Source organism: Perna viridis, chromosome 6, assembly GCF_037379345.1.
Source record: "Perna viridis isolate PV_CMFRI_1.1 ecotype Kerala chromosome 6, ASM3737934v1, whole genome shotgun sequence".
In the NCBI taxonomy this organism is placed as follows: domain Eukaryota; kingdom Metazoa; phylum Mollusca; class Bivalvia; order Mytilida; family Mytilidae; genus Perna; species Perna viridis.
In genome coordinates, this window is record NC_142450.1 from 2,134,820 (window position 1) to 2,156,966 (window position 22,147).

At 31.2% G+C, this 22,147-nt stretch overlaps 1 protein-coding gene across 9 annotated transcripts in view; it reads left to right on the top strand.

Annotated features, from left to right (window-relative positions):
* LOC148613191 (uncharacterized) overlaps positions 1-19,926 on the top strand; it is a 164,652-nt gene extending 144,726 nt beyond the window's left edge. For 6 of the 9 annotated variants that reach the window (XM_088586413.1, XM_088586414.1, XM_088586412.1 and 3 more), the window contains 10 exons: positions 3,795-3,935; positions 5,366-5,503; positions 6,418-6,562; positions 7,252-7,313; positions 8,738-8,809; positions 11,961-12,008; positions 12,644-12,768; positions 13,756-13,809; positions 15,092-15,220; positions 15,649-19,926. In XM_088586413.1, coding sequence (XP_088442539.1) covers positions 3,795-3,935; positions 5,366-5,503; positions 6,418-6,562; positions 7,252-7,313; positions 8,738-8,809; positions 11,961-12,008; positions 12,644-12,768; positions 13,756-13,809; positions 15,092-15,220; positions 15,649-15,850 — 1,116 coding nt within the window. In that variant the 3' untranslated portion in view covers positions 15,851-19,926. Of the gene's footprint in view, positions 1-3,794; positions 3,936-5,365; positions 5,504-6,417; positions 6,563-7,251; positions 7,314-8,737; positions 8,810-9,572; positions 10,911-11,960; positions 12,009-12,643; positions 12,769-13,755; positions 13,810-15,091; positions 15,221-15,648 lie in introns of those variants that run through there. The other 3 variants (XM_088586417.1, XM_088586418.1, XM_088586420.1) reach the window with 2 other exon arrangements.
* The last annotated feature ends 2,221 nt before the right edge of the window (positions 19,927-22,147 follow it).

Sequence of the window (22,147 nt, forward strand, 5' to 3'; positions counted from 1 at the left end):
TGTTAGTTGGATACCAATTTTCGTGGTTTCCATGTGGAGGCCAAACCACAAAATTTGGTTCCCAAGGAAAGGGAGGTTCTTATTGATGTGTGTACTGAAAACTTAAAGCAGGAATTAAAGAATCCATGAACTTGTGTTTCTTCCCTTATCGATGAAAATTTGTATCCATGAATTAAAGTACTTTCATAATAATCTGTAATATGTTCATGAAAATTAGACATAATTTCTTTTTCTTAACTAATTAATAGTGATTTATAATTAGGGAATTTGTGAATTTCTTCCTCTGTATATTTTTAGTTGAAATTATAAGGGAAAAGTCCCGAATTTGGGCTTTCTTCGGACGTCATAATCAATTACCTATTTACTTTCACTTTACAAACCGACTTTGTGACGTCACATAGTAAAACAAATTGACAATTGCACAAATGATAAAAGAAATATTCAAAAAAGTTTTTTGACCGGTAAATTGCATAGCCTTGTATATTTTACAAAAGTGCATTTTTCATTAAATTGTATTTATTATTTTTGTTTACATGGGTATGATTTTTCATAGCAGCCTAACTTAATGCAAAGGTGGTCTTTCCCTTTAAGATTATTCCTCTTCTCTCCCTCCTTTTTCCTGATATTATGATTGGGAGACCTATTGTTATTCTCCAGTCTCACAGACTCTTATTAAAACTTTATTGAAACTACTAAACAGATTTGTATAAAACTTTTTAAGTAGTCTGGACACATATAATTGTGTTTTACAGTTACCAAGGTAATTGATTACAGACATTTTGTAGGATTTGTGCTTATTTCTACATACATTTATGTGTATATTATGATTTGTCAGCACAAATTGAAGAATTCCATGTCAAATTCTACTAAAAGAAGCTGGCTGAAATATTTGTCAAGTTTAATGTAAGCACACATTGAAAGAACTTCCTTATATTGTTCTGTGCATATTGTAAATGCTGATCCCAAACACAAAGACAATCTACATTAGTGTAAACTAAGAAATTTTACACCATGAATTATTCTTGGTTTTGACAATCTACTTTCAAGCATTTCTGAATTTGCTATCCTTCCTCAAATCAAATGAGAATGTTCTAAAAAGAAAGTATTCACGACTGTTTAATTGTTGTGGTGCAGGTCTTACCATGAAAACAGCAAAAAATTTCACAGTTTAAAGTATCGATGAAAATCCCGATAGAAGAACAAGAATGATATGTAGATGTGTGTCTTGTCTCTCTGTGAACTTCTCAACAAGTATTGAATGGATTTTTATTTGGCTCTGTATGAAGGTTGCACCTGTAAATAAGATTTCCATGAAGGAATACAAATTTTATATTTGAAATTGAGATAAAAAGGTTGTCTTAACTGCTTGCAATGGCAACTCCACCTAAATTATTCAATTGATATAAAATTTTGCATCATACAAAACTTGAAATGAAACAAGATCAAATTTGCTGGATGTTTGCAAAGAAAGATAGTAAGGATCTAAATATTTGAGAAATTTTGGCCTGGTTACACTCGTAGAAATTGTCTTATAGAATTGAGAATGTTGGGCAGGTTGGGAAAATATTTTCATAACATTTTTCTCAACAAATATTAATCACAGCCACTGGATATTTGGTACACAACTTAAGTATGGGGTCCCATATTGTGGGATGTGATTGCGCATCTGTCACACTTCTACTTCCATTTTACAGCAACCCGGCTATCTCTGTTTTTGACTCATTTTTTCTGTGTAAGTCTAATTGACAAAAGCCATGTTTTAAAGACATTTCAATGAAGATCTTTCCTCAACTGTAAAAAGTTACACAAGTGTATATAAAAGATAGTCATGAATCAGTTATACCATTGTGATACATGTCTGCCAAGTTAATAATAATGACCCTGTAAAGCTGAAATATCTGTTCAGCTACCTATTTCTACAACAAAACCAGACACTTAAGCGCTAATTAGTACTTATACATGTTGGTCATATGGAATGTAAATCAATATGATGCTGAAATTCATTTGTTAGATACTTTGTCAGTCTCTGTAAGAATCAGGCAGTGGGTGAAACTTGGTATAAAAAAAACACCATTTTGAAAGTTTAACTTAACTATTTGCATCATCAAAATCAAGGACAGAAGACAAGATTTTCCATATCATTTTTGTAAACTCAGTTATAATTTTATTGAAATGCACTGTAAATGAACTTTTTAGGGCAGATAACTGTCAAAAAGCTCATTTTTCTAACATTCTAATGAAAAATTTCTGAGAAAATCCAGAGATGCAGATTCAAAGAATGGTCTTTTCAAATAGAGAATGTACCTTCGAATGAAATTATATTGTTTTGACATGCATGCTTCTGATTTTCCCCTTTTTGCCTGATTCTTACAAAATCTTACACAGACGACTTTTGAGGTTACTTTTTCATCTATGTTACGAAGAACTTGTTCTCTTTTATGCTTACAACTCTAATGTGAAAATTCACTGTTTGCTCATTTAAGAAGGTAGAACTAGGGTAAGGAACACTACTCTTACAAATCAATGGAACATTTGTATCCAGTATTTTACATCAATTTCATTGAGGCATCAAAGTGACTTGGACTGATTTCATTATGTTTCAAACGAAAGCTTGATAGGCTTTGGTGAAATTGAATATGAAACAAACATATCAATGATTTCAAGGGTTATGTTCCTTACCGTAGGGTTACCTCTTTAAGGATGTTCACTACTCATGTTCATAGGTACGATATCACAATTAATTCCCCTTGACTTTTCGTTGTATACGAATATAGTTAGTTTTTTTTTTTTAGTGTGTTTCTTCCTGATTTTTTTTCTTTGCTGCCATAACCTTTATTGCTTAGTATTTACTGCCTTTAGAACAGACATTCTGTAATTTTATGTGGAAGTTGTGATTTGGTCCTATGAAAGAAGGTCAAAATTTAGGACATTTGGCAGTGGTCACTTTTCATGTTTACGGGGTTTGTGGAGCAAAGTTGCTAAAAATGAAGAATGATGGTGAATTTTTCTGGCACTTTTATAGAAATCTGCTTTTATACATGTTTCCATATTGGTGAAGCGGTGGAATTTTTTTTTATATGTCAAGTTGGGTCTGTTGAAATGCACTACGAAATTAATTGTCCTCATACCTTCAATCATAATTGTCAGATTTTTGGAATCCTCTGGTTTTATCCATTTCATAGCATGAATAATTTTTGCCCAATGACTTCCAGTTTTCTTTTCATAATTTCATTAAGCACACCATAATTTTTTTTTATGAAATTTTCGTTATTTCTTCAGGGTTTTTAATAGATAAAACTTACTAAGAAAAAGGCTATGGAAAATCTGGAGAAATCCTTTTCCTGCCAAAATTTCAAATGCTTAATATCTCTAAAACACATTCACCCATCTATTTTTTTCTCTTATATTGTTCTAGTAAAAGATTTTTTTACAATACTTTTACAAAATTTCACAATCCTTTGAAATCCTTATTATTCTTAAATAGACCAGTGAACATTCTAACATTATAATTTAGCAATTGTACATGAACACAGTTAAAAGTGTTAGAATTATGTCCACTGAATACATGAATTTAGTTATTCAAATTTTATGGCAATTTAAGATGTGGACACTTTTCATGAAAGCAGTTTTATTTTTTTTTTAAATCTGAATACTACATACTAGTAAATAATGCATAAAATTTCTACAGTAAAGTAATAATTGTTTGAGATTTCATTAAGTTAATTGTGTCAAATTTAAATTACATGTAGTTTCATAGTGTCACATTTAAGTTATTTCACTGGCTTTCTTTGCAGAATAAGTTTACCAATCTTTCCCTTGCCTTTAAAACAGACAAGTTGACATTAGACAAGAGGCTTGAAATCCAGGAACGATACAGAGATCTCTCTGAACAAAATGTAGACAAAGAAATTACTGGACTTCGAGCAGCTCTAGAAGTAAGTATCAATCAGAGTAAGGGATCAGGCAAGGAATCCAGAGAAAAGGCAGCTCTAGAGTAAGTAGGCATTAAGGTAAGAATCAGGCAGGGAATCCAGGGAGAAAGCAGCTCTAGAGTAAGTATCCAATAGGGTGAAAATCAGGCAAGGAAGCCAGAGGAAGGGCAGCTTTAGAGTAAGTATGCATTAGGGTAAGGATCAGGCAAGGAATTCAGAGAGAGGCCAGCTCTAGAGTAAGTATATATTAGAGTATGGATTAGGCTAGGAATCCTGAGAGAGGCCAGCTCTAGATTAAGTATACATTAGGGTATGGATCAGGACCACCGTCCAAAATTAAGTAACTTACAGGGAATTAAATCGAGAAGAAGTAGTTTTTATAACCTAGCTTAAAGAATGGGTCCATCTGTCATTATGTCCTTCATCACAATTATCTTAGCTCTAAAAGGAAAGATTGATTTCAAATTTGGTGTGTGTTGCTTTATATAGATGGAGCATGCATTGTAAAGCACTTTTGGTTGCTGTCTGGTATCAACTTCCTGTTTTGGACTTTGCCATTATTCACTATATGGAATGATAGAGAACATTGTCACAAAAAATCTTTGCTCCCAATGAATAGAATGATAATGAATTTGGTTGCCTTAGTACAGATATGGCATACATTGTAAGCTATTTTTGGTACTGCCCAATATCAACTACAAGTATACAAGTGGGAGTGTGCTTGGTACAATAACTTGAGCAACTTCATGTTTGTTTTTGGTTGAAAATTTCATGTTTTTTCTGTGAAATGTGTGATTTAATTGTGGTTTAGTGTAGTTTTAGCAATCTTTTAAATTATTAATTATACACATATAGAGGAATATCTCTAAATCATTTTGGGTAAAATTTGACTAGTTTTTATTTTTGATGTCTTCTGTGTATACAGCAAAAATCAAATTCCACTGGAAGGAGGGAAAATGCTTACTCTAACCCTTTTTGCTAATTTTGCAATCAAGAAAAAAAATGTAAGTGTAAACTGTTCAAAATAGTCTCTTTGAAATAAAAAGCACAATTGAGATGCAGTATTTGATTAACTTACTAAATCAAGGTAATAAACTTGTTTACAGTATTTGGTACATGATTTGGAAAGACTCTTCACACCACTCACATCTTTGGCATAAAAGTGATATTTTATGTATTAATTCAAATAAAACAGTGAAGTTGTGGTTTATAACAAAAACAAAATATTTCGACATTGAAATCAAACACTGTTTAATATTGTGATAAGGGAAATTACTCTATCCATTCACAAAAAATATAATTCTACATGCTAAAATGTGCAACTCACATTACAATGTCCATTTAATTTGCACCTTTATGTCTGTGGTTAGAAGACTAATTTTTTCAAAAAAAAATATCTTGTAATGAAATGAATATTTTATTATACTCTACAGAAAATAAGCCATTTGCCAGAGTGTGCTGATGCTCAGGTTCAAGATGTTCTGTTGAAGATCAGAAAACATATTGATGTCTTGTCTCATGCCTCTACCAAGGTTTCTAGCAGGGCTGAAGTATTTGGTGCCGTACAACAGGTAAGGAGAAGGGCAATAAAGGGCCTTATTGGCCTAAAATTCAACTGAAAATTAATCACAAAGTGTTGAATGATTAAATTGTGAATTTGAAGACCTGAATCCATCACAAATTAGAAAACATAAAGACTTTTGATATTTCTTTCATTGAAAGAACAGAAAAATTTCTTGAAGATTTCAAATATTCAGAATATCTGTCAAATTTTGTGCTTATTGGTCAATTTCTGGTCATATTTTTGGCAAAGAAACGGTGTCAGTACCCAAGAAACAAATTCATATTTAGTGTATACGTTCATTATTACATAGATCATCAAAATATAAACTGTTTCTTGGATATGGACATAGTTTTCTGGATGTAAATGTATATTAAAAACAACAAAGTCTTTAATTCTCAGCCGTTTTTGCTAAATGACATAAAATTGTGGCACCATTATGACGTCATTACACCTTTATTTATGGAGATGATGTAATTCTGATATCACATTGGTGTGGATCAAGCTTTCATATATGCTTGAATTGAAGGAAACTTTCACAGAATCTTTATTACACCTTCGTATTGTGCACCTCCTATTTTAGACTTTGATCAATTCAATTTGGGGATTTTACATTGCAAAACATGGACTTTGTCATTTGTTATTATGGGAACTGGGGGCATCTCTTACCTGTTACTCTTCCTATACCACTGAATGGAATTTAATGAAACTCACAGAATCTTTATTGTATGTTCCCATTGTACAGCTATTTTAGATTTTGATCAGAATCAATTTGGGGGTTTCACATAGCAAAACTTTGACTTTGCTATTTGTTAAGTATCAAGTTTGTGTTTTTTTTTGTTTTTTTTTTTGCAGTTATTTTGCGACTGCAAATGTAGCAAAAATTACAGTATTAAAAAAGTCAGTTTTTTTTTTTTTCTTCAGGAGAAAAGAATGAGTAAGGCAATAGAGGTTATGATAGCCCATGTAGAGAACCTTAAAATGGCATTTGAAACCAAACAGAGTGAATTAGAGGAGGCAAAGAAAATGATCCAAGATGGCAGACCATTTGGTCATCCTTTTGAATCAGGTACTGTCAATTTGGAAGTACTGTGACTGTACTATAATTTGTGGATACCAATCTTTGTGGATTGCAGAGGAAACACAAGTTTGTGGCTTCTTGAATTTGCGGTTGTCAGGATACACATCAAATGAACCAAATTTCGTGGTTTGGTCTACCAACGAAAACCACAAAATTTGGCCTTATATAAATTCCTAAAAACCAAGTTTAAACTTCATTTTAATCAGTTTTAGAATGGAATATTTCAAAATATTTCTTAATGTCATTCTTTGAATCATGATGATGTCATTTCCTACTGCTGATGAGAGGTTTCTCCATGGTGCAATATACAAATTGTAATATTTAACCAACCAGTATAGTGATTATTAGTTCTGCTAGTTTTCAATTATTTTGACCTGATTATAATCTGCTTTAAAGTGGAATTCCACCTTTTCATATATGATCTGGAATTGAATGTTATGGTTCTTTTTTTTTTTTGTCCCCCCCCCCTTTTCCCTAACAGGGACATAAATAATACTGATGTCTGTATTTTTAACCATGATCATAAATCTTTCATACTTGCTATTCACATTTTTTCATAAATATTTGCTATTTAGATAAAAGTTTGCTGAGATAGTTTATGTTTTATTCAGTTTGTTTTCAGTTTTGAAAAGAGATTTTAAACATGGACCACTCCTTAATAATCTTTTTTTATTCAGATACAACTGGTTTTGGGAAACGGTCTTTGTCTGTATGCCAAGGCAGTGGACTTGGAACAAAGGTAATACAAATAAAAGATGTGTAATTACTTTTCTCCCATTCATAGGCTTCATTCACACCGCACAAGCGAGTAATTTCCTTCCACGTGCCAGGAAATTAGAATGTCGCGTGAAGACTCCCACGCTTACCACCCTTACCATGTTTACCATTTTTACAGTTGTTATTCATATAGTTGATCAATTAAATACATGTTAATTTACGAATGTTATTCATATTTTAAAAGATTAGTTAGTAGTATATCAACTAATCATAATGGTAGTGATATTGATGACGCAACGACTTGATCACTGGAGGGGAGGTCCTTGATGATATGGTTGATGTTGGGAGAATTTAGGGTGTTGTTTAATTATTTTTTTATGGTTTTATTCATGGGAGAAACAGATTCTCTCTCATTTCTCTCATGGACTAAAGCTCATGGGTTAAAATAAAAAATTTAACGATCTGGAGTGGAGAAATCCTGTAATCCTCTCGAGACTGAGGGAGAATCTATATGTGTGTACTTGATAGTCATAAATGATTTGATATTTATAGAAAAACAGAAAATCACTTCTTTCATGGGATTGTTCTATTAACTTTCTTTTATATTAACTTCTGATTTTTCCTGAGGTTTTTTATTGTTGTTGTTGGTCTTGTATATAATCATGTATAATCATGTGATTGTACAGTACAGGCTTGACCCAGGAATCCATACCTGTTTACCCATCCTCTTTTTGGTTCAGTCTCCCTCTTTTAGAAAAATTTTCTCACTTTAATAAATTTTCATTTCTCTTTTTACTATTTATACTACTATTTGTTAATACTTCCAATAACTGCATCTTTTGTTTTGTTTTTTTTGTTTTTGTTTTGTTTTTTTTTTTTTGGCTTTATGAAATCACATCTGTAAAACTTTCTGACAGTTACTTACATGATAAAAATAATTGTAAGAGTTCAATGATAATTATTAATTAATAAAAACAGTTCGGTTGAATTTTACTAAAAAATTATATTCCCACTGAAATATAGACTCACTACCTTCAGTATAATTCTCAGTGAAAATTGTTCTTCAGTTATCTATGATTTGTTAGTTTAATATACTATCCTTAGAAAACTCCATCCATACTTAATAGTCATTTTGTCAGTGTATATGCTTCTTATATATTCATTTAATTTGTTGGAGAACATCACATGCTTCTTATATATTCATTTAATTTGTGGGAGAACATCACATAGAGGTGAAGTTTTGCAAGGAGTAATTTTGTCCTATCTTAGCAGTTTATCTTAAAACACCAAAATAAATTCACAATAATTTTCTCTGAGCTAAAGTACTGAGTGCACCACTTAGCATCTGCCAAAATTTTTCTTTTACCTATTTGTCTTAAAATTGCCAAATTTTACACTTACCACAATAACGTGCCATAAGATAAATTGACCCTTTTTACCTTACAGACAACAAGAAGAAGAACAAGTGAGACTGTTGGACCAAGAACTAATGGATCACTGCCACATTCTCTTTCTTTGGTAAGTTTGCTGTAGGGAAAATGTTAAAATATCTTACAGATGTCTGCATGCTTCTGTGCTTCTTTTCTTTCTTCGTTCTGACATCAGGGATTGGGAAGGAATTTTTTAGAAAGGGCTGTTGACAAGGTTTTGTTTTTTTTTTTTCTTCTCAAAGATACACAAAATTTGAAGGGCCAGCTGTTGAAAACCATATACCGGTAGATTTCTTTTATGTGAAGGGGCCATTTCCCAACAGAAGGGCCCCTTGCCTTCCCAATCTCTGTCACATGTCGTAAAATTGCTTATAATTGTGGAAATATTTTCTACTCATAGTATACAGATTTTTCTCCTGTTTTAATTTTTTAATTTTTATTTTTTTTCCAACAAACAAGACAACACCTGTAAATGGGAGATAACTCTGGCTTTAACATGTAGGGAATTAGATAAAATTGTTTATCAATTGTTTAAAATAGCAGAAAAAATTTGATACGGTCAAACTTGTCTTAGCAACCACCTGTATCCTAAAAAACTATGATTAAAATATTCCTACATATTGTGTTCTTTGTAATTCCTGTAAATTAAATTTAAGACCATTTTTATATGATTACTAGTTAGCTCTTTAAGACAGGTTTGGTTCCACTGCAAAGCTAATAATTTGTTTTAATTGGTTCTAGAAATTGAATGAACAGAATTTTATTTATGTTTGAGGAGAGGGTTTATGGACAATGTTTTACTATTGATATTTAGAACTATTGTGGTAAACAGGTTTTTCTTTATCCAACAGCCTAAAAATTTGGGAGAATATGGTAAAAAACAGGTAAAAAATAAATAACAGAATGTATAGTAATAGTCTGGTGACACCGAGAAATAATCACTCTTTATACATTTTTTTTGTGGTTTTGCCTTGACATAGAATTATTTTTGTTATTAAAATACATACATGTAATGATGTGGAATTGATATTGTGATGTCTTGGAAGGAATTGTACTGCTACATTTGTAATTGATATTAAGCTATTTTTCATTTCTTATTTAGCTGTTTAAAGAATTGCTCAAGTTGTTGAATGTGGATCAGATAGTTTTCTTTATTCAATTTTATAAAGGGAGAAATCTTTTTTGAACTTTTTGAATTTTATGCAGGTTGAATCGTTGGTCCCTCAATGTTTCAAATTTGCACTGCTCCAAGGTCCAGAATCCTCCATTTCTGAAGTTGGGCCATTGATGTTTCTTTTAACTATGTCCTTGACCTGCCATACTTTCTATAAACTAAGGACATTTCACTTTCTTCTGGTGGACTTTTTGTTTTCGGATGCAAAAAAGGGTTCAGGTCCTTTCATGCTTGAAGGTATATTTGAAATCCTGTCCCTTTCACAAACATTTCTGAATTTTAGGATCTCTGATTCATTCAGACTTTGGTTTTTTTTTGGGAAGGGGGAGTGGACATAAAGGAGAGTTGTTGTAGTATTAACATTTTTTTAAATTTTTTTTCAAAGATAAAAACAATACACTTTGTTCTATAGATCAGATACACATTCATTTACTTATTTCCGTTTTAGTATAGTCTGCTTTGTAATATTGTCAGCTTGCTATATTTGATTAATATTAATGTTATCACTAAGTACTGATCCACATAAGAGTCAGGCAGACTCAGTAGTTACAGAGATACATTAAAAACATTTTGTGAAAGTTTTAACTGCTGAAATACATTCATTCAGTTTACCTGAGAAAAATCTAAAGCATGTAAGGAGTAGCCTTAGGTTAAGGGAAATAACTCTAGAAATCTGATATATTTGCATTGTTATCAATTTCATCAAAGCCTTTCATGCATTCATTTGAAACAAAATCAACTAAATGTAAGTTACTTAGAAGATGCTTACAGGATATTTATGTAAAATGGATTGTAAGAGTTATGCCCCTTAATCCAGTGCAGATTGAGGATGATGAAGAATTTATTCATTTGGAAATTGGGTGAATTGTACTAATATAGAGCCTGGCCTTTTTTATTTTCTACATAACCAGTAAAAAAATGTCTCTGTACACTATTTTTTGCATCAAGAGTGTGTCAGACATGACATTAATCTACTTTAAAACGGAATTCCACTTTTTAAAACCTGGATATCAACTGATAAGATTCTTTTTTTACTCAATACTGCTGACTAGTGCTGTGTTTTGTCCAATTTTGCCAATTTCCATCCTTTTTGGCCTCAGAATCTGGACTGGTCTTTTCCTGATGGTTTGAATTCTTTTCAGCAGTGTATAGTTTTGCAAAAATTTTAAGTGTATCTGCCCGATTCTTACTTTGAGTCAATTTTCTGTTATACCACCCTACTAAAAGTAACAATTTTCTGTTATACTACCATAATAAATGTATTCATTTTCTGTTACACTACCATACTAAATGTAATAATTTTGAACATTTATTACCTTTTCCTGAAGTCAGTTTTTATAGAAGCTTTAAATATTGTCTTATTTTAGTAAGTTTAAGAAATGAAATTTCCCACATCGTCCTAATGAACTACAACATACCATTCTAATTTTAGCTAAGATGTTCAACACTTAGAATAAACAAAAACATCCCGGTATTATACATATAAACTGCAAATTCTTATTTTTCCAAATGACTATGAAATCATGCCGTTTTTGTTTTGCTTTTATTTTGTGGTTTTTTGGCCATCACTAAAACTTGTTTTCTAGAATTTGAATAAGAGTTTTTTTTATATATGGATGCATGTGAGAAGTATTAATTACTTAATATTTTATAAGCATTTATTAGAAACTTAACACCACAGACTTGAAGCCTAAATTAAAGTAATGTTAGTTTGACCTTTTCTGTATCACATTGTTTACTTTGGGTCAATAGAATACAGTTTTATTTTAAAGATTTAGAATCTTAAATTTGGATTTAAAAACATCTTGGTATTAAGTATCTCTCCAAAGAAAAAAACAATTTTGATAAAAGATGGGTATAAAATTTTGTTGTGTAGAGCCTGATTTTTTTCTGGGTTGTGAAAGGGCAAACAAACATAACTTTACTCTATGCCGCAACTACATTCATTTCCTGGTCTTATTTGGAAATTAGAAAAATTGACAATTTATGTTTTAAAAAAAGGGGGGAAATGAATGAGTTGACTAGTCTGTTACTAACTATAGTTACGCATGCTTGTATTGTATAGGATATTCTAGACACCAACAGATTAAGACGAGACCCCAGGGAAGATGAGGTAACTTATGTTTTTGTTTCATAGCCCCAGGGCTGTAATAAGTTTTTTAAGAATTTGTCCACATAGTCTTAAAGTTTTAAAGAAGTAAACAGCTTTGTTGATATATGCATTTTGATTACTCTTATTTATTGTCAACCGTTACATTTTTGCACAGTTTTCATGATTTTCCCCCTAATCAAATTATAATGTTCTACATAGATGATAGTATACTCCCACTCAATAAGTGGATGGTATATTGGAATCTCCTTGTCCCTCTGTCTTCCCATCCCTCCATCCCAACTTTGTGGCAATTATCCTGACTCCCAATGAATGGATTTATTTCAAATTTGGTGTGTGGCTTTATATAGATAAAGCATATATTGTAAGTGATTTTGGTTGATCTCTGATATCAACTTCCTGTTTGTTACATGTAGCAAATTGTACGAAGTGCAAATTGATAATGGAATCTCCCCCCCCCACTTATTGAAAGTTTTGATGACTTCATGATTTCATGCATTACAAAGGCAAACAGAATGTCCAGTTATAGTCAGGAACCAACAATTTCTGCACCTAATACCTAATACACATTGTTTTTTATTGAAACATAATCAATTATGTTATTTCACAGGTCAATAATGAACTCTGTTTCTTCACAGGATGCCAAGTCAAAGTTTCAAAATGTGATATCATCAACAATGATGAAGAATTCAGTTACCAGCTCCTTGCGAACTAATTCCTCAGACCGCCTATCTCTAAGCTCCAGGGAGCCTTCAACAGATGGGTATGAAGACTTTTTTTAAGCTGTTATAACAAAATGTTAATAATCCTAAGCAATGAAGTCAATAATGTTGCTGATATTTTATATGCAGTCTCTAGTTGTCTTTATTTCCATTGTATCTATAATGTTAGTAGTGGTGAGCTTTATTTCCATTGTATCTATAATGTTAGTAGTGGTGAGCTTTATTTCCATTGTATCTATAATGTTAGTAGTGGTGAGCTTTATTTCCATTGTATCTATAATGTTAGTAGTGGTGAGCTTTATTTCCATTGTATCTATAATGTTAGTAGTGGTGAGCTTTATTTCCATTGTATCTATAATGTTAGTAGTGGTGAGCTTTATTTGCTCTACAGGGGAATTATCCAAAAAACAGTTCGCATATAAGGCCAAGTAAACTGAATTGGTAGACTTTTACCAAACTTTCACCAGAGTTAGAAATAGTAGCCTGCCCACCAGCCTGTGACTGGCTATTTTTTGGCAGAGCTGGCTAATTGTAGCAAAAATATATATAGCCATATAGTAAATATATTGAAAAATTGTATTCAGGACTGGCTAGAATTTGAGTGAGTTTCCTACCAAGACCTTCACAAAAAATGTGGGGCAGGTGGGAGGATCTTATATTTTATTTCAAACCAGATTCGTTCATACCTACATCAGTTTCAGAGAAGAAACATCATTTTAGTCACCAAAAGATGAAAGATTTGTGTTATAGGTCCTCAACACTGGAAACTGACGAACAAAATCCTGATTTTTGAAATTCCCGTACCAAGTTTTTAAGGGGTTGGAGGGGATGAAAATTCACTAATTAATTTTATTTGACCTAATTAAAGAAGAAAAATATGAATATTAGAATGCAACCAAAATAAGAAATACTTTCTGGTGTATGGACATAATAAAAGTGTTGGATACTCTTAAGCCAAACGTGTTTGTATTTATGATTATTCTGTGTAAACTGTGTTTTATTTATGGTCCTTTATCATTTTGTTGTAGAGAAAAGTCAATGGTTAAACAAAATTCAAAGGAAGAAGAGGCATTTCAGAAAGGGTAGGTATCTTAGAGACAACTTAATTAAAACTATTTTGGCTGCTCAAATAGAATGATTGCAGTATAAATCAATAGTGTTCATTTGAATGGGGGGACAAAATTGCCAAATAGATTTACATTTGAACCAAATTTTTAACATGAAAAAGCAGGTTTCATAGGAGGTTTGAAGCAGGAAAATGAAGTGGATTGTATGGAATGGATGTTTATTGGCAATTGTATAGTTTTTCCATTGTTCTCACGACCTGACATTTTCTATCTCAGGCTAATGCTGTGATTCTAATAAAGATCAGCTATTTCCAATAACAACATAACAGAAAATCAACCAGGACATTGCTGATGAACAGACTAATATCAGTTTTGAATGTCTTGAAAAAATATCACATCTCCTACTATTGGGATTCTTGTGATATTTTCTTGTGCAAATCTGCTTATAGAATTGTGAATATTGAGCGGGCATGGGAAAATGTTCGTAATATTTTTCTCAGCAACTATCAATCACATTTTTTTTTGTATGTGTAATTAAGTAGCAGTCTTTATAAAAATCATGCATGTCAAAAACCCACCAAATTCACTTATATTTCTTGTTCAGAAACAGCTGTAGACCACATTAATAGTCTTAGTTTTCCATTTGGGCGTTGCGCTTTCAAGATAAAATTTATATATATTGTACCTGAAATTAGTCCTTTGCAAGAGTAATTGTTCTTGATTTGGTCTGATTTTAGTGGGAGGTTAAAGTGTAGTTTTCTCAAAAGTTCAGATTTAAATACAGAAAAGATCATGACCATTGTCACATAAGAATATAGCATGAGCTGACCAAAAAAGCATCATTTGTTCTGTGGGGTTTTCTACACCGTGAATCACCTTACCAAAGGTAGTGTCTGAGTTTTATATGGACTGGTATTTTATAACATTAGCACACGGTGTAACGTTTAGTTGAGGGTTGGTTGAAAAGCAAGCATATAATTGATTTTAGGAAGGAATACATGAGTTTGAGGTACAAAATTCTCGATGTAAAGTTATTTTTAATAAGGCAAAGCTAAATCAAATGAGCCCATATGGTAATCAATGATACAAAAGAAACCTTTGTTGATGGAAATGTGATCATACAATAATTTTTATTTGTCCTAGTTAAATACATACACTCATAGGTTGTGGAGCTTCTGTAATGCCATTTGATATCTTGGGAGTGAAAAAGAAAATCTTGTAGGTTTTTAATTTGTTACCTGGCAAAAAAGTTCCAATGAAATTTCTATATATCTAACCCCTTCACTTTACATATTAGATTTGAACAAGGATTTAAGGCCCAGGTGGGCAGAGATTTGTCCCAGCTTAGAGAACAACAGAATAATGTTAGCCAGACCCTGGAGAATATAATGGATGAGGTGGATCAAGACAATGAGCAAGAAGAGAAGTATAAATGATATCATTTTAGTCAATGAAGGACAGAGCTATTTGTACTTCAATAACAACTTAATTGATGTTGCACTGTCAATGTTGCCTACCCTTAAAAATTTTGGCTAAGGCTCACAAATTTTAAGATTGTTGTCAAAGTCCTTACAATTTGGCAACCTTTCTGAAACTTTCTGATTTCTTGAATTTTTTCTTAGTGCTGTTTTGTCTTTTTTATATGAATCCCTAACTTTTTTTCCAATGGTCATTCTGGTTTTTTCAAAAAACAACCTTACATTTTTTTATTTCAAATTAATGCTATTTTGGGTGCACCTTACTACTATTTTCATCAAAAAGGGGAGACAATTCTGCACTGTCATACTAGGGGTCTCTACAAACAATAAATAACTGATGTTAGTTATTTCTCTTATTTTTTTTTTTTTTTTTCAGAAATTTGACTGAAACTATAAAGGAGAAATTTTGGGAGGTCATACCAACATGGGAAGTTGCCAGTAAAAAGTTACGCTTCACAATGGCTGGTTTTGTTTTCTTCATGGCATTATGTAGTATCATTCTATCACTCTTTCCATATGGACAAGCTGCCATGCAAGTACAACCCCAGTATAAACATATGGATAAGCCACCATCATAAAACAACGATTGTCTTGTTGATTTTATGCATATCAGATTTTGTTATACATTAATTAAGTTTTAATTTATTTGACTTGAGATATGATTTTTTTCTTAGTGCTGCAGAACTACTGAATTAGGAAATCGATGATGTGTAATGATTTACAATGGTACATATATTTGTTATCTTTAAAATGAAGGATGAAAGGAACTGATGAATGATTAGTTGTTTGAGTTATGCATAGAAAATTGAATTATAAGTAAAATTTAAATAGGGGTTTCTAGCTATCATTTGTTCAATTTTGCATATATTTTAACGCTATTAACAATTTTTCCCAATAAAAAATGAGGTCCAATCACCTGATCTCATGTACCCCTTTTGAATCTGCCACTGTAGAAAAGACCATCAGTACAAAGATTTTTCACCAACTGTACCTTCAACTTCAAGGTCAATATTATTCTTACTTTGTGAAGGAGCTATGTACATTATTTTTTTTTTTCAAATTCTGAGAGCATAATGTTATCTCCTTTATTAAAAGTTATAGATGAAAAGCAAATTAAAAAAAATGATTTTATACAGAAATCTTGATGATTATCTTTATTAGTTTATTTTTTGACACAAGACTGGTCTTGTTAAAGTGTCTCTTTATGCATATGTATACATTGTAAAGTATGTACTAATTTTTGTAATTTTTGCATTCATTGTCACAATTAGTGGATTGGCAAGAAGTGCTAATTCAAAATCCAGTTTGACAAAAGAAATAAAAAACTTTGGTTTAGTTCAGGAAAAATAAACTGATGTATTTTATTTAGATATGAATAAGTTCATGTTGTTGGTCATTGCCAGAGTGCAATAAGCTATTGTATTAATGTCTCAGTGTCACTGTTATGTCAATGATTTCTTCCCTTGTGTGATTTTCATGTACATGTACATTGACTAAGAATTCGGAAATTTTTGCTTACCTCAACTATTGCAATATTAGCCCATGATGCATTTTTGAGAAAAGTGGAAGTTATATATTAAAAATGTCATTATGTTAGTTTTATAAGCATAATTATGATACTGTCACATTCTTTGCAATAATTTCTGAATTTTCTTATTTTGTTGTGTGTATTGAATTTTTCATTGTGCATACAACTTGAAATAAACAGAAGTTTGTATGAATACTCTTAGGTAGATCATGCCTTACAGTTTTTGTCTAATTTTCCTAATTTTTTTTTCTGATATGATGTTTGATGGCTAAAATTTGGGATTCTTATTTTAAAAAACATGGATCACTGTACTTGATTTCCTGATAATTGGGCCTTAATGTTTTTACAAAATTTTGAATAGATCATATAGGTAATTTTTCACTATTTTGCAATTATCTAAAAAAAGACTTGTCTGTAGAGTTCATTTATACATGTAAATGTAAAACCATTGCATATCTACCATTCTTTCATATTTTGAACAGAAAATTAAGTCTTTTCTTCTTTTTTTTTTTAAATAGTAAATTTCTAGGGAATATTTTTCTGCCAACTATCTCCCCATGAAATGGTTTTTTTAAAACAAATATTGATAATCTTACAATATTTATATGTAAAAAAATAATTTAATGTAATCTAAGAATAAAGTTTTTTCACCATGTAAAACACTATTTGGTTTATATGATATGAATTTACAAGATGAATGAAAAGGATGTGCAATGTAATATTATAGGTATAATCTACCTAGAATGTAGAGCCAGAGGTCTCTTTCATTTGGCCCTGATAAGTAAAATTTTTTTTAGATGTCATATCTTTAAGAGTCGAAGATAGTTTTAAAAATATGTCTCCTTTAAATTAAAAAATAAATATTTGGATGTGATTCATTTGTCTGATTGTGAAATAGAAGAAATAAAATCAATTCAACCTTTTCTGCCAACATTTTACTATCAAATGACAGAAAGTAAGCTATTCTACAGGATACCTCGAAAGTTTGAAATAATCTTGCCTATTCTTAGTGTTCATCTGTAACATACAGTTCAAGTTGTGGATGGTTAATCTTCAGTTTAATACCAAATACTGTATAGTATTCAGATGCATTCTTAAGAATTGTGCTTTTCATTTAAGAAGTATTGTCAAAAAATTCCTTGAGTTATTTCAGAAGAAAAGATTCTGTAAAAATTATAGTACCAACCTTTGTAAAAATCAGAGACACAGGGTCGATTAAAACCCTCACATTGGCTCTAAAATGGCTTTCATGACTAATTTTCTTTTTTAAAAAAAGTGAAATGGCATACTATTATTGCTAAATATTATACATTATGCATACTATAATGAAGGATATTGAATATTTTATATGCCAGTTATCATTTTGTACTTCCAAAACCTGTGATAATATATTTATATGTTTTACTATTGATGTAATTTTCTGTGTGACTACATCTACAAATTATTCAATTTTATTGATTAAATTATTTTAATTATTCTATACATGACACTTGACCAGAATTTGTTAACAGCTGTGTAGACCTAAAAAGGTTTTCATTTGGTTGTCTTGTTAAACCATAACATAATAGAGGAGAGGAGGGAAATATTCCGTAGAAAAACAATGTAAACTGTCGATCAACTAGTACCTTAAGTTTGATATAAAGATTCTGATTTATTTGTGTATACCTCTTTTGAGAATTTGTTCAGTTTAGACAGGTGTCCAGTTTATTCAGGTTCTAAAAACATATTTAACTGGCACAAAAGAATATGAAAGTCTGTGTAGACAGGTTTAAACTGAATCTGGATTCTATTTAGACAGATTTTAAACAGATTTGGGTTTTCACTGTATATAACAGCTATGAAAAATGTGGTTTAATCTTTATCAGGATGGAGTGTCTGTTAGTTGGACAAGATTTCCAGTTATTGCTCTTGTAGAATAAATATTTTAGAAATTTCCTGCCGGACAAATTGTGTTTAGAAATCCATACTTGTTTTTTATTGATGTACAAAAGAGGGAATTGAATTACACAGAGTTTTTATTTATTTGTATTGGAAATTACTTCATATTATGAATAGTTGTTACAAGTTTAGAGGTGCTTTGAATTTTGGGGCATTAAATTGTAAATTGATTATCTGTCTTTAGGAGGTTGATCTGGGGTAAGAGACATAACTCTTGAAATCAGTGATATGTTTCTATCATTCAATTTCGCCAAAGCCTATCAAGCTTTTATTTGAAACAGAATGAAATCAGTCCAAGTTATTTTGATGCTTACATGAGATGGGTGTAAAATGCTAAATGCAAGCATTCCAATGATTTGTAAGAGTTAAGCCCCTTATCCTAGGTCTACCTCCTTATTAGTTATGTTTGACACTGGAATTTTATATGGCTACCTTATATTTTAATCACAATAATAACCTAAATATGGTACATGTTGGAATATTTTTTATGCAAACAAATGTAGTCTAAACTGTAGAATTTGTTTTGTTTATTCAAGTTCAGAATACATTTTAAGTGATATGAATAAAATGTTTGGTTTAAACAGGTTTTTGATTAATTTGGGGTTCAGAATTGACAGGTTTTTAATTAATCTTGGATTCAGAATTGACTGGTTTTTAATTACTTTGGGATTCAGAAGTTTTTAATAATTAACACAGTGCAACCTGTCTGAACGGACCTCTTCTGGACTGAAAGATTTGGTTAAAACACGTGTTTGATTTTTATAGGTTTCAAATTGATATGAAGGGAATTAAGCAGATGTCTGGTTTACACAGGTTACTGATTTATCCAGGGTTTGGTTTAGACAGGTTTTAATGTACTTTTAAGATAGGAAACAACAGCTGGTGTGATTTAATGTCTTTATAATTAGCTTAAATACACTTCTTGATATTTTGTTGAAGTTAAGTTAAATTTAATATGTGGATAACAAGTACATACTAAGTACTTTATTTGTGTATTTGACCTTTGACCCCATTCCTATTGTGTTGAACTTTGACCTATTTGTTGTGCCTTATTGTTCAGAAGAGTTAAAGGTTTTTGGTCATTTTAAATGTTAATAAATGAATATTTTAGAATGTTTCTACTTTATTACAACATTAGAACTGTAGTCTGTTTTCTAAACCAAAATAAATAGATTGTGATCCAGTTGATGTGTGCCTTTTAGTGTAAGTTTTTGTAAGAATCAGGCAAAATGGGAAGAATTAGAAACGTCCATGTCGAACACCTAACAGTCTGACAATTCACCAGAGAATGCTTTTCTCTATTTGAAAAGACCATTATTTTATCTCTGCATCACCGGATTTGCTATATAAAGAAATTTTTCAATGGAAAAATTAGGTTTTTGACTAAGTTATTTGCCCTTGAAATGTTCGTTTTCATTGCAATATACCAAAGTGATATGGAAAATCTTCTTTTTTTTTTTCTTTTTTTTTATTCTAATGGTGCAAACACTCAAATTGAACTTTTAAAATGGTGGTTTTTTAATACCATGTTTCACTCACTGTCTGATTATTACAGAGGCTGATACTTATTAAGGATGCTAGGACAGTAGACTGAGAAAAATTTCACCTGTGTGTCTGATAGTAAGATAATACACAAGTCTTTTGATGAATGTAAGGCAGTAACCATTTGATTTTCTGAGGAGGCTATGGAATTTTTTTTGCTAGAAGTTTCCAACAATTTTTTTTCTTCAAATATACAGTTCAAGCTATAAAAAGCAAGAAACACAATTGTTTTGCCCAAATTTGAAACACAAACTTTTTCACCAAGAAGATCCATAGCTCTCAAGATGTCACTCAAAAAACTAAAGCATGAGCAACAAACAGATATCCGGTGCTCTGGAAGGGTAAGTATGTCCTGCTCCACCAGTGGCATATCAAATTGCAAGTCAGTGTGATCCACTTAAACCTAGCAACAGTAATTCAGCTCCTCTACATGCATGGAAAACATAAATCCATCTGGTTCTTGTTCTAATGAATGAAAGATCAATAACCTTAAAAAAAGATGTTGGGCTAAATGTGAATGTGGAAACAACCTGAAGATGTTGAAAATACATCTTAAAAACTTCTGAAGATTAAAGAACATGAGAGAATACTACATGTGTTGGTGGTTATTTCATTTGTTACTATTAAGGTTATACACAGATCCAAGGGGGAAGTTTTATAGAATAATATCACTGATGTATCTCCTCCTTAAGCCAGTTGGCAAACCTGTATCTGTTCCATATGATGACAAGAAAAAAATGGGGTAATCTATCTTAGAATAAACTTTGTGTACACTTTATAGTTCTTTTGCAAATATTTAAATGAAAATTAAAGCATCTTAATTACTTACCTTCTGTCAAAACATGCTAGTAGATTGTGCCTAATGTTACTTAACAAAAAAAAATAAAAATACAAAGCATGTCAGCAATCCTACTGGTTTACACTGTCCATGCTTCCAGTTTATAGTGGAGTTCTTTGTGTTATTTAACATTGTAACCATGATTTCATCAATTTCCCTATCTGCCCTTTAATTATCTGTTTAAAAAAGCCTATACGACAGTTGGAAATAGTAACCCGCCTGCCAGCCCAAGACTGGCTATTTTTTGGCAGGGCTGGCTTATTTTGGCAAAAATCTATATACATGTAGCCATATAGTAAATATATTTAAAAAATTGCATTCAGGACTGGCTAGAATTTGAGTGAATTTCCTACCCTGTATAAAAGAACTTTATTGTAGAGGTGATTTACAAGACAACACCATGTTTATCAATACACCTGTCTACGACACATTTTTACTGTTGTCTAAGGTGGATTAATGATACAGCATCAAGTAAACAAATTTGTCATGGTGGGATTTCAGTGGTTTAATGTTGGATGGACAGAATTAAAATTAATTTGTAGTTTCGACTAGATAAAAGCGTCCCTACTAAGTGATTTCTTGTAATTATATTTCTTCTCACTGTTTTTGTTTTATGTAGTTTTGTTTAGGAGTTTGATATTTAGATAAAAGCTGGTTTTGGTACTTCCTGTAGTTATAGCACCTATTCCTTGTTTTTGACTAATGTAAGTAGGTACTATAAGAATAGTTATAATAATTATATTCAGGTTTATATTTTTACATCACAGAGAAAGCCAAATAGCTGCCACAATTTTACTTTGGAGAAGATGATGGAGTTGTCATGTTTAAGTAAACCTCAACTCATTTTCTACCTGATCATTGTTTGTTGACAATTGAAAGTTGTTCCATTATTGAATTTGATAAAGAAAGCAGAATGAATTAAAACAGTAATCTAATAAAGTTAGTCTTTTGTTGATTGACCTGATGGACTACCTAGTTACTTAGCAAAATATTTATAATTTCTATTATTCCACATTTTTAATTCCTTAA